Raw genomic sequence first — 13,538 nt, forward strand, 5'->3', positions numbered from 1 at the left:
TTTAGTATCACTATCCATTAAAAACAATAGGTACTCATTGGTTGGAGGTGAATCTCGCCCAAAGTCTCCCTAGCCTAACTATGTGTGTTTTCTTTAGAAAGACTGTTGGAAGATTTTATAATCTCCCTTATGGGATTTTAATGAATCACTGGTCAATGTATATCTGTTTGTGAAGACATAGAAAGTTAATATGGGGCATTCTATTTAATGATTAACTATTTCCTTATGAAAGTGAGTATTTCTGTGTCTCAACTATATAAGGTTATGTTTTCCATAGAAGTGCATATGTAAATGAGACTATTTGAAATTCATGACTTAATACTGAATTTTAGAAAGTTGAGTAATGAGTGCTTTTTAGCTACTTTAACAAACACTGATTGCTCCCTTTTCCTAACCCAAATCATTTCTAGAAGACAGCACTGTTGAGTTTAGCACTTACTGTTTCCCTACTTTTTAAAAATGTGTGTGAGTGTCTTGGTTCCCAAATTCAATAGAGGTGACCGTTTCACATATCTCTGTTAAGCTTAAGAATGCAAAAAAAAAAAAAAAAATTCAAATGGTATACTAAAAATATATATTTGCCCAGTTAATATTAGGATATTTCAGAAGTAAATGCACTGTTCTTCATGAATCCATAATAATATGGGTAAAAACCTCTTTCTCTCTTTTCCCCTGTCTGGCTTTATTTTTACTTTGGAATCAATGAACCTGTAACTTTCAAGTTAATTTGATCCATCATTTAAAGTTTGCATATGAATTCACACAGAATTTTACTAAAGGAATTAGCTTAATTCAGTGATGATTTATGGAGCTCCTGTTATATACAAGGCATTGCACTTGGCATTGATGGTGTGAGGATGAATTAGACATCGATCCTACTGTCAAGTATGTGAAAAGATTTAAAAATACGGAATTGTTATAAGAAGATATTAAGAAACTTGATTAAAATTCTTCCTATTTAATATTTACTAACATTTCATCTTACCCCATTTCTATTTTATTATTTGAGCATAAAAATACAGTATAAAACATATTAAATGGGATGGGTGCATAGGGTTTTGTGCTAATTTTGCCATTTCCCTTGTTGATACTAGGCTCGATACATTAGGATAGATGGAAGCGTTCCATCTTCAGAAAGAATACATCTAGTTCATCAGTTTCAAAAGGATCCTGATACTCGTGTGGCTATCCTAAGCATTCAGGCTGCTGGCCAGGTAAGAAATTCCAGGAGGAGATTATGCTAAGTAGAATAAGTCAAGCAGAGATAAGTCAATTATCATATGGTTTCACTTATTTGTGGAATACAAAGAATAGCATGGAGGACATTAGGAGAAGGAAGGGGAAAATGAAGGGGGGGGCATTGGAGGAGGAGATGAACCATGAGAGACTATGGATGCCAAGAAACAAACTGAGGGTTTTAGAGGGGAGGCGGGGCAGAAGGAGAGGGGTTACTCCAGTGACGGGTATTAAGGAGGCATGTATTGCATGGAGTACTGGGTGTTATACACAAACAGTGGATCATGGAACACAACATCAAAAACTAATGATGTACTGTATGGTGACTAACAAAACATAATAAAAAAAATATATAATTTAAAAAAAGAGGTCAGTGTCATGAAAAAAAAAATGTCCATGACATTATTGAATCCCTAAACCAGTTGCAGAATAGTACATACACTGTGACCTCATTCCTATATCTTAAAATTCGAAAGAACATAGATGTATATATTTGCTAAAATTCACAAGATGCTAAATTTAAAATTGGTGCCTTCTATTTTATGGAAATTATACCTCAATAAAGTTTATCAAAAGAAAAAAAAAAGAAATTCCAGGCATAAATTTGATAATGTCATTAAGATAATAAAAAGGTCATTAACCATAATTATAACTTTATATCAAGATAAAGATGTAATAAATATTCTGCTTTGGAGAGATAGAAAGTATAATAGAAGGAGACCTCAACACCTCTGACTCAAATCTTCTTAAATTTTCAAGGAAAGAATTTCCTAGATGAGTATAGTTCATTTAATCCTAATACTTTTCCATTACCTTTCTTCTTTTTTCCTAACTTTGAATTTGCATAGAATTTTCCTTTCTTTTTCAACATTTCCTTGGCAATTTGGCGTCTTTTCTGGTTCCATACAAATTTTAGGATTGTTTGTTCCAGCAGTATGAAAAGTGCCATTGATATTTTGATCGGAATGGTGTTGAAAGTATAGATTGTTCTGGGCAGCTTTCATTTCTTATAGCACTTAACTTACTTGATTGGTTTCACCAGAGCCTGTGAGGCAAGGTGACCTGAGAGAAAAGAACTCTTCTGTCTGAGGACTTTTTATGGAGCACCTCTGGTTTGACCCTTAGGATTGGGTTTGGGTGCAAGTAAATGAAAACCCAAATTAAGAATGACTCAAATACACAAAGTTTAATTCTCTCATGCAGACAGTCCAAGGTTAGCATGGTAGTTCCACAAAGTCCTTAAGGCTTAAGCCTCTCCAGCTTTCTGCTTTACCACTCCTAGCAGATACCTCTTATTTAAGAGAGCTGCTCTAGTTCTTCCATCATATCTGTGATCCAGGCCCCTGACTGGAGAAAGGCATGCATCATTGCTTCATTTCATTCACCTGCAGTTAATCCCTTGGTTACAGCTAACTTCAAGGGAAGCTGGAAAAAGTAGCCTTTATTTTGTCTAGTCACACTGAAAATCAGGTGTTACATTACAAAGAAATAAGAACCAAATAGCTATTATGGAAGATAGTGACAGTCTCTGCCACACTATGTAAGGGGGATTCTTCTGGACTTTTTTTCCTGCTAACATTCTACAATATTTTGATGTAAATTCCCAAGCCAGGATATTTAACATAGGGAAAAGTGATTGAACATATTTTCTGTGCATCCAGCTTGATATATAGTAGATCTGTCGACTCTGGAATCTGAACCAGGGCCAAAGATCTGCTTTTAGCCAGGTAATTGATGTCTATAAAATTGTATATAGAGAGAAGGTCCATGAGGATTTGGAAGTTCTAGAACTCACCAGGAGTTCTTACCAAAAGGAGGGTTGTGTCAACACTTCCCTCATGTTGGATTAAATCTCTAGGAGTCTAAGTTTTATATCTGTTAGAATATTCCAGCCAAAGAGAATGTCATCAAAAAGAGCTTAAAATTAGAAATGGAGTACTCATAGCAGGGGAGAAGAAAAGTAGAAGGAAGCCAGGCAGGAGGATCTGGGGGTGGCTTGATAAAAGACCTTCTGAAATTAAGATTGTTTAGGACACCCATATTTTATTCAAGGCTGTATTCCTGAGAACCTGGTATAATTCAAAACTCATATACTTGAACACTAGTATGTTCATAGGAATAAAGGAATTCATGTTCTTGGGGCACATGAATCTTCCATTGTAGTTTAGTAGTATGTTAGAGGGATTTGGGTCTTGCCAGCATATTTTCCCTTTATTCTTGTATGGTTATATGATACCTCTAACACACTTAAAGGTGTTCTTCCCTCTTTAAATACTATTTGTTATTTTCTAGCATCATCTCTAATGTTTTGTGGTGTTTCCTGTCCTAAATATCAGCGCAGTTTAGCTTGATGGTTGTTGGCTTTCCATGTTTTTATAACTTCTAACTTCTGTTCCAAAGTGATGGGTCTTTCGTGAATTTTTCAACTTGAGAACTCGTGCCACCATTTCATGAATGCTAATGATAATGTTGTTATATGATATAAAAATATTTTAAGTTAAAGCAGTGTAAAAATAACAGCACAGCAGTCACAAAAGTCATTCTCTGATGGAAGTTCCAGGGCATATGAACAGCAGCATGGATTAGATGATTCTTTCAAAGGATGGTAGGTATTTCTTTCAACCACATAACATCACTGACTAATGTGTGACAATAGCTTAAGTATGCTTCATGTTTCACCAGCCTTTCAACTTTAAAATCATGCATTTTTTAAAACACTCTTAATTCGAGGAGATTTGCATTATTTTTCATATAGTGATTATACAAGAAGATCTAGTTAATACTTAATAATGTCACACTATTTCAAACTGATGTAAAATGCAATTGCACAAAAAATCCAATTGTGTTATATATATTGAGATAGAAGCCAGTAAACTTAAGGGTGTTTGAGATGTAACATGAGAAATTTCATGGGAAGAACAGTGTGACTGAAGACATGATTTTCCTGCTTTATAGAACAACACTATGAATTAAATGAATAGAGGAAGTCATTGCTCTCTGCCTAGTTGCTATGGATACCATGTGTTAGAAATTATATTCTCATTTATAATGTATTTTATTAGATTTTCCAGTGGTAATGTGAATCCAGTCCTCATCAGAGGATAAAGTGATTTTGTTTATATATATATATCCATCAAACTAACTTTTGAAGTATTGAAATACCTTTTAAATGTGTTTTTTGTAGTTCACCTGGACATTTGCAGTAAGCAGTCTTCATTTGCCTTTCCTGAATTAAATTTTCTTAATTTGGCTTAAAACGAAAGACTGATTTATTTTTAAGTCCTTTAGCTTTCTCTTGTTCATTTAACATGTTCAGAAAGACTTTATTATATCTGGCTCTGTGCTACATTTTCAGTTTATTTGCATCTCAGTTTCTTCACTTTATTTTGCTTAGGGTTTGACATTTACCGCTGCAACTCATGTTGTATTTGCTGAGTTGTACTGGGACCCTGGACATATAAAACAAGCAGAAGACCGGGCACACCGAATTGGACAGTGCAGTTCTGTGAATATTCACTACCTTGTTGCAAATGGGACTCTAGACACCCTTATGTGGGGAATGTTGAATCGAAAGGTAAAGCTTGAATTCAAACCAGGTTACTTTTTTTTCAAAAATTTTTATTACTTTTTTAAATTAACATATAATGTATTATTAGCCCCAGGGGTACAGGTCTATGAATCGTCAGGCTTACACACTTCCAGCACTCACCATAGCACATACCCTCCCCAATGTCCAGGTTACCATTTTATTCATTATGTGGAGCCTACGTAAGTTAAGAGGCTGAGTTGTCATGTTTTCAGGCAAAGGATATTCAAGTACACTAAGATAGTGATGTTAATAGGAACCAAGGTTAGAGAAGTCTTCAGTTGGTAGTACCTTACGTATCCTCTCCATTAAGGGAGAGATGTGCACTTACATGTGTTCCTACTGTCTTCCATGGCCTTCATCTACTATTTTAGAGATCAGAAAAGGATGAGCTAGCAAGGAATAATAACAGTGTCAAACCCCAAATCCTTTTTGTAAGCTAAGAATAAACCCTTACCAGGAAGGATTGAGTTCCTGGCTAATTTTGAGCAGAGGACAGCCTGTACCTGGACCCCAGCAAGGGTAGGAGGGATGTCACTTGTTCTGTCCACTCAACTGTCTCTTCTCCTCCCCAGCCCAGAGAGGTATTCATAGAAAAGATTTGACTAATTATTAGAGGATGTTTTTCAAGCACGGAGTATATATGTATTCAAAATGGCCAATTATGTGGGTTCAGTTTCAAAGTTTATAAATATTAGAATGAAGTTTTTATGAGAAAAGCAAATAGTATAACTTCTCTGGTTAGACATTTTCCTCATTAAGTATGGGAATCATCTACTTGGCAATTTGGTTGTACTTTTGAAAAATTTTATTACTGAAGTCCATGATAGGTTGAAACACTTAAGTTTCTTTGGTGAATTGCTTGTGGTTTAAATGCAAAATCAGGTCACTGCTTAGTAAATATCAGCTGTGAGAGAACTTTTGTAAAATTCATATGCTTCTTCACTTTACAGACACAAGTTACAGGGAGCACATTGAATGGTAGGAAGGAGAAACTTCAGGTTGAGGAAGGTGATAAGGAAAAATGGGACTTCCTGCAGTTTGCTGAAGCTTGGACTCCAAATGAAAGCTTTGAAGAGCTCAGGAATGAAGTTTTGTTCACTCACGTAAGATTATATGACAAATTCCTTTCTTTTTTTAAGTTTTAATGTCCTAAAACTATAACTTTATCATATTTTTTATAGCAAATTTTGATTGTGCTGTTGAAAGGAGGTTCCACATAAAGCTGGAAAACCTCCTAGAGCCACAAGATGACATTGAAAGGAGGCTGCACCAGTGGCTTGTATCTTCCCACAGTTAAGGCCAATGCTCACTGTTATCCTTAGAAAAGCAGGCTCAATAGAATCCAGTCTTCAGAAGAAAACGTAGGTGGCTATATGTACAATCAAGAGGACAGGGGAAAATGTATAAATTTGCCAAAAGTGGAACACAAGCAGGTCACAGACTCTGTAAAGACATTTGTATAACAATGTCCAAAGTGTATAAGAATTTATACAATGTAATTAATAAAATACAAACAAGGCAACAGAAAAATAGACCGAGAATGTGAGCATTAGAGGACACCTGAATAACCAATAAGCATGGGAAGAAGCTTTGCCTCACCAAAATAAGGCGAACTATAAAGGCACATTTTCCCTTGACAATTACTAAATAATCTGTGGTGTGGTGTTTTGAGATTATGAGACTGTCCTGTGTCCAAAACCTTTCATCCAGTGGTCTTAGCATTCACTGTGATCTTTGTCTGGGTCATTTTGAAATAGTGGTTTTTTCTATTTCTATCTTTGCTTCTATATTTATTTCTTGGCATTTTTCTGTAAAGATGAACTTTATTTTTCTTCATTTAAAAAATATATCACTAGAACTTGGGATAATAGTTCTGTGTTATAATTCTTTACTTTTTTTCTTTGTTTTTCGTAATATCTGGCTTATGAAAGCACCTTTTTTCTTTTCTTTTTTCTTTTTCCTTTTTTCCCTTTTCTTTTTTTTTAAATTTTATTTCTTTTCAGCGTAACAGAATTCATTGTTTTTGCACCACACCCAGTGCTCCATGCAATATGTGCCCTCCTTAATACCCACCACCTGGCTCTCCCAACCTCCCACCCCCCACCCCGCCCCACCCCATCAAAACCCTCAGGTTGTTTTTCAGAGTCCATAGTCTCTCATGGTTCACCTCCCCTTCCAATTTCCCTCAACTCCCTTCTCTCCATCTCCCTATGTCCTCCATGTTATTTGTTATGCTCCACAAATAAGTGAAACCATATGATACTTGACTCTCTCTGCTTGACTTATTTCACTCAGCATAATCTCTTCCAGTCCCATACATGTTGCTACAAAAGTTGGGTATTCATCCTTTCTGATGGAGGCATAATACTCCATAGTGTATATGGACCACATCTTCCTTATCCATTCGTCCATTGAAGGGCATCTTGGTTCTTTCCACAGTTTGATGACTGTGGCCATTGCTGCTATAAACATTGGGGGTACAGATGGCCCTTCTTTTCACTACATCTGTATCTTTGGGGTAAATACCCAGTAGTGCAATTGCAGGGTCATAGGGAGGCTCTATTTTTATTTCTTAAGGAATCTCCACACTGTTCTCCAAAGTGGCTGCACCAACTTGCATTCCCACCAACAGTGTAAGAGGGTTCCCCTTTCTCCACATCCTCTCCAAATCAAGTTGTTTCCTGTCTTGCAAATTTTGGCCATTCTAACTGGTGTAAGGTGGTATCTCAATGTGGTTGTGTTTTTTTTGTTTTTTGTTTTTTGTTTTTTCAAATTTAAATATTTTTTTTAATTTTTTATAAACATATATTTTTATCCCCAGGGGTACAGGTCGGTGAATCGCCAGGTTTACACACTTCACAGCACTCACCATAGCACATACCCTCCCCAATGTCCATAACCACCCCCGTCTCCCAACCCCCCTCCCCCCATCAACCCTCAGTTTGTTTTGTGAGATTGAGAATCACTTATGGTTTGTCTCCCTCCCAATCCCATCTTGTTTCATTTATTCTTCTCCTACTCCCTTAACCCCCCATGTTGCATCTCCACTTCCTCATATCAGGGAGATCTTATGATAGTTGTCTTTCTCTGATTGACTTATTTCGCAAAGCATGATACCCTCTAGTTCCATCCACGTCGTCGCAAATGGCAAGATTTCATTTCTTTTGATAGCTGCATAGTATTCCATTGTGTATATATACCACATCTTCTTTATCCATTCGTCTGTTGATGGACATCTAGGTTCTTTCCATAGTTTGGCTATTGTAGACATTGCTGCTATAAACATTCGGGTGCACGTGCCCCTTCGGATCACTACGTTTGTATCTTTAGGGTAAATACCCAGCAGTGCAATTGCTGGGTCATAGGGTAGCTCAATTTTCAACATTTTGAAGAACCTCCATGCTGTTTTCCAGAGTGGTTGCACCAGCTTGCATTCCCACCAACAGTATCGGAGGGTCCCCCTTTCTCCGCATCCTCGCCAGCATCTGTCATTTCCTGACTTGTTAATTTTAGCCATTCTGACTGGTGTGAGGTGATATCTCATTGTGGTTTTGATTTGTATTTCCCTGATGCCGAGTGATATGGAGCACTTTTTCATGTGTTTGTTGGCCATCTGGATGTCTTCTTTGCAGCAATGTCTGTTCATGTCTTCTGCCCATTTCTTGATTGGAATATTTGTTCTTTGGGTGTTGAGTTTGCTAAGTTCTTTATAGATTTTGGACACTAGCCCTTTATCTGATATGTCATTTGCAAATATCTTCTCCCATTCTGTCAGTTGTCTTTTGGTTTGTTCACTGTTTCCTTTGCTGTGCAAAAGCTTTTGATCTTGATAAAATCCCAATAGTTCATTTTTGCCCTTGCTTCCCTTGCCTTTGGCGATGTTCCTAGGAAGATGTTGCTGCGGCTGAGGTCGAAGAGGTTGCTGCCTGTGTTCTCCTCAAGGATTTTGATGGAGTCCTTTCTCACATTGAGATCCTTCATCCACTTTGAGTCTATTTTCGTGTGTGGTATAAGGAAATGATCCAATTTCATTTTTCTGCATGTGGCTGTCCAATTTTCCCAACACCATTTATTGAAGAGGCTGTCTTTTTTCCATTGGACATTCTTTCCTGCTTTGTCGAAGATGAGTTGACCATAGAGTTGAGGGTCTATTTCTGGGCTCTCTATTCTGTTCCATTGATCTATGTGTCTGTTTTTGTGCCAGTACCATGCTGTCTTGATGATGACAGCTTTGTAATAGAGCTTGAAGTCCGGAATTGTGATGCCACCAACTTTGGCTTTCTTTTTCAATATTCCTTTGGCTATTTGAGGTCTTTTCTGGTTCCATATAAATTTTAAGATTATTTATTCCATTTCTTTGAAAAAAATGGATGGTATTTTGATAGGAATTGCATTAAATGTGTAGATTGCTTTAGGTAGCATAGACATTTTCACAATATTTATTCTTCCAATCCAGGAGCATGGAACATTTTTCCATTTCTTTGTGTCTTCCTCAATTTCTTTCATGAGTACTTTATAGTTTTCTGAGTATAGATTCTTAGCCTCTTTGGTTAGGTTTATTCCTAGGTATCTTATAGTTTTGGGTGCAATTGTAAATGGGATTGACTCCTTAATTTCTCTTTCTTCTGTCTTGTTGTTGGTGTAGAGAAATGCAACTGATTTCTGCGCATTGATTTTATATCCTGACACTTGACTGAATTCCTGTACAAGTTCTAGCAGTTTTGGAGTGGAGTCTTTTGGGTTTTCCACATATAGTATCATATCATCTGCGAAGAGTGATAGTTTGACTTCTTCTTTGCCGATTTGGATGCTTTTAATTTCCTTTTGTTGTCTGATTGCTGAGGCTAGGACTTCGAGTACTATGTTGAATAGCAGTGGTGATAACGGACATCCCTGCCGTGTTCCTGACCTTAGCGGAAAAGCTTTCATTTTTTCTCCATTGAGAATGATATTTGTGGTGGGTTTTTCATAGATGGCTTTGATAATATTGAGGTATGTGCCCTCTATCCCTACACTTTGAAGAGTTTTGATCAGGAAGGGATGCTGTACTTTGTCAAATGCTGTTTCAGCATCTATGGAGAGTATCATATGGTTCTTGTTCTTTCTTTTATTAATGTCTTGTATCATATTGATTGATTTGCGGGTGTTGAACCAACCTTGCAGCCCTGGAATAAATCCCACTTGGTCGTGGTGAATAATCCCTTTAATGTTCTGTCGAATACTATTGGCTAGTATTTTGGCGAGAATTTTTGCATCTGTGTTCATCAAGGATACTGGTCTGTAGTTCTCTTTTTTTGATGGGCTCCTTGTCTGGTTTTGGAATCAAGGTGATGCTGGCCTCATAAAATGAGTTTGGACGTTTTCCTTCCATTTCTATTTTTTGGAACAGTTTCAGGGGAATAGGAATTAGTTCTTCTTTAAATGTTTGGTAGAATTCCCCTGGGAAGCCGTCTGGCCCTGGGCTTTTGTTTGTTTGGAGATTTTTGATGACTGTTTCAATCTCCTTACTAGTTATGGGTCAGTTCAGGTTTTCTATATCTTCTTGGTTCAGTTGTGGTAGTTTATATGTCTCTAGGAATGCATCCATTTCTTCCAGATTGTCAAATTTGTTGGCATAGAGTTGCTCATAGTATGTTCTTATAATTGTCTGTATTTCTTTGGTGTTCGTTGTGATCTCTCCTCTTTCATTCATGATTTTATTTATTTGGGTCCTTTCTCTTTTCTTTTTGATAAGTCTGGCCAGGGGTTTGTCGATCTTATTAATTCTTTCAAAGAACCAACTCCTAGTTTTGTTGATTTGTTCTATCGTTTTTTGGTTTCTATTTCATTGATTTCTGCTCTGATCTTTATTTCTCTTCTCCTGCTGGGTTTAGGGTTTCTTTCTTGTTCTTTCTCCAGCTCCTTTAGGTGTAGGGTTAGGTTGTGTACCTGAGACCTTTCTTGTTTCCTGAGAAAGGCTTGTACCGCTATATATTTTCCTCTCAGGACTGCCTTTGTTGTGTCCCACAGATTTTGAACCGTTGTGTTTTCATTATCATTTGTTTCCATGAATTTTTTCAATTCTTCTTTAATTTCCTGTTGACCCATTCATTCTTTAGAAGGGTGCTGATTAGTCTCCATGTATTTGGGTTCTTTCCAAATTTCCTCTTGTGATGGAGTTCTAGCTACAGAGCATTGTGGTCTGAAAATATGCAGGGAATGATCCCAATCTTTTGATACAGGTTGAGACCTGATTTAGGACCAAGGATGTGATCTATTCTGGAGAATGTTCCATGTGCACTAGAGAAGAATGTGTATTCTGTTGCTTTGGGATGAAATGTTCTGAATATATCTGTGATGTCCATCTGTTCCAGTGTGTCATTTAAGGCCTTGATTTCCTTGTTGATCTTTTGATTGGATGATCTGTCCATTTCAGTGAGGGGAGTGTTAACATCCCCTACTATTATTGTATGATTGTTGATGTGTTTCTTTGATTTTGTTATTAGTTGGTTTATATAGTTGGCTGCTCCCATGTTAGGGGCATAGATATTTAAAATTGTTAGATCTTCTGTTGGACAGATCCTTTGAGTATGATATAGTGTCCTTCCTCATCTCTTATTACAGTCTTTGGCTTAAAATCTAATTGATCTGATATAAGGATTGCCACTCCTGCTTTCTTCTGATGGCCATTAGCATGGTAAATTCTTTTCCACCCCCTAACTTTAAATCTGGAGGTGTCTTCGGGTCTAAAATGAGTTTCTTGTAGGCAACATATAGATGGGTTTTGTTTTTTTATCCATTCTGATACCCTGTGTCTTTTGATTGGGGCATTTAGCCCATTAACATTCAGGGTAAGTATTGAGAGATATGAATTTAGTGCCATTGTATTGCCTGTAAGGTGACTGTTACTGTATATTGTCTCCGTTCCTTTCTGATCTACTACTTTTAGGCTCTCTCTTTGCTTAGAGGACCCCTTTCAATATTTCCTGTAGAGCTGGTTTGGTGTTTGCAAATTCATTCAGTTTTTGTTTGTCCTGGAAGCTTTTAATCTCTCCTTCTATTTTCAATGATAGCCTAGCTGGATATAGTATTCTTGGCTGCATGTTTTTCTCGTTGAGTGCTCTGAATATATCATGCCAGCTCTTTCTGGCCTGCCAGGTCTCTGTGGATAAGTCTGCTGCCAATCTAATATTTTTACCATTGTATGTTACAGACTTCTTTTCCCAGGCTGCTTTCAGGATTTTCTCTTTGTCAATAAGACTTGTAAATTTTACTATTAGGTGATGAGGTGTGGACCTATTCTTACTGATTTTGAGGGGGGTTCTCTGAACCTCCTGGATTTTGATGCTTGTTCCCTTTGCCATATTGGGGAAATTCTCTCCAATAATTCTCTCCACTATACCTTCTGCTCCCCTCTCTCTTTCTTCTTTCTGGAATCCCAATTATTCTAATGTTGTTTCATCTTATGGTGTCACTTCTCTCTCGAATTCTGCCCTCGTGGTCCAGTAGCTGTTTGGCCCCCTTTTGCTCAGCTTCTTTATTCTCTGTCATTTGGTCTTCTATATCGCTAATTCTTCTGCCTCATTTATCCTAGCAGTGAGAGCCTCCATTTTTTATTGCACCTCATTAATAGCTTTTTTGATTTCAACTTGGATAGATTTTAGTTCTTTTCTTTCTCCAGAAAGGGCTTTTATATCTCCCGAGAGGGTTTCTCTAATATCTTCCATGCCTTTTTCGAGCCCGGCTAGAACCTTGAGAATCGTCATTCTGAACTCTAGATCTGACATATTACCAACGTCTGTATTGATTAGGTCTCTAGCCTTTGGTTCTGCCTCTTGTTCTTTTTTTTGTGGTGAATTTTCCATCTTGTCATTTTGTCCAGATAAGAGTATATGAAGGAGCAAGTAAAATACTAAAAGAGTGGCAGGAAAATATGCTTTAACCAAATCAGAAGAGATCCCAAATCGTGAGGGGTGAGAAAGGGGATAAAAAGAGGTTCAGAAAGAAAAAAAAAAAGAAAAGAAGAGAAACAATTAATAGAAGAAAACGAATAAAGAAAAAATATAAAAAAGAAATATATATATATATAAGATAAACTAGTTTAAAAAGTTACAAAAAAGAAAAGGGTAAAAGTTAAAAAAGATTTAGCAGAAGAAGAGAGAAAAAAAATTTGAAAAAGAAAAAAAAATTAAATTAACTGCAAGACTAAAGAATCATGGGGAGAAAGCCATGAGTTCCGTGCTTTGCTTTCTCCTCCTCTGGAATTCCGCTGCTCTCCTTGGTATTGAAACTGCACTCCTTGGTAGGTGAACTTGGTCCTGGCTGGATTTCTTGTTGATCTTCTGGGGGAGGGGCCTGTTGTAGTGATTCTCAAGTGTCTTTGCTCCAGGCGGAATTGCACCGCCCTTACCAGGGGCCGGGCTGAGTAATCCACTCAGGTTTGCTTTCGGGAGCCGAGAGTTTGGGGCCCCACTCCTCAGTGCACCCTCAGAGAACAGCACCCATTTACTCCCGTCTCCCTGGCCTCCGGCCGCTCTCTGAGCTGACCGAACCTGTGACCGGTTCAAGGTAACCCTAAGCTGTGAGCTCACTCCTCAGCTCTGTCTCTGTAGCCGGCTTCCCCGTTCTAATACCTGTAAGCTCTGTGACACTCAGACACCCCTGATCCTTCTGTGACCCTGCGGGACCTGAGGCCACGCTCTCCCCACGTGGGCTTCACCCTGGTTTAGCCGCT

At 37.6% G+C, this 13,538-nt stretch overlaps 1 protein-coding gene across 3 annotated transcripts in view; it reads left to right on the top strand.

Moving 5' to 3' along the window:
* Window positions 1–13,538, top strand: part of ZRANB3 (zinc finger RANBP2-type containing 3) — a 329,435-nt gene that overhangs the window by 255,689 nt on the left and 60,208 nt on the right. For all 3 annotated transcript variants that reach the window (XM_047722507.1, XM_047722509.1, XM_047722508.1), the window contains exons 10-12: window positions 1,095–1,214; window positions 4,631–4,810; window positions 5,776–5,928. In XM_047722507.1, the coding sequence (XP_047578463.1) occupies window positions 1,095–1,214; window positions 4,631–4,810; window positions 5,776–5,928 (453 nt within the window). The remainder of the gene's footprint in view (window positions 1–1,094; window positions 1,215–4,630; window positions 4,811–5,775; window positions 5,929–13,538) is intronic.

The sequence above is a fragment of the Lutra lutra genome, chromosome 3 (genome assembly GCF_902655055.1).
Source record: "Lutra lutra chromosome 3, mLutLut1.2, whole genome shotgun sequence".
Classification (NCBI taxonomy): Eukaryota; Metazoa; Chordata; class Mammalia; order Carnivora; family Mustelidae; genus Lutra; species Lutra lutra.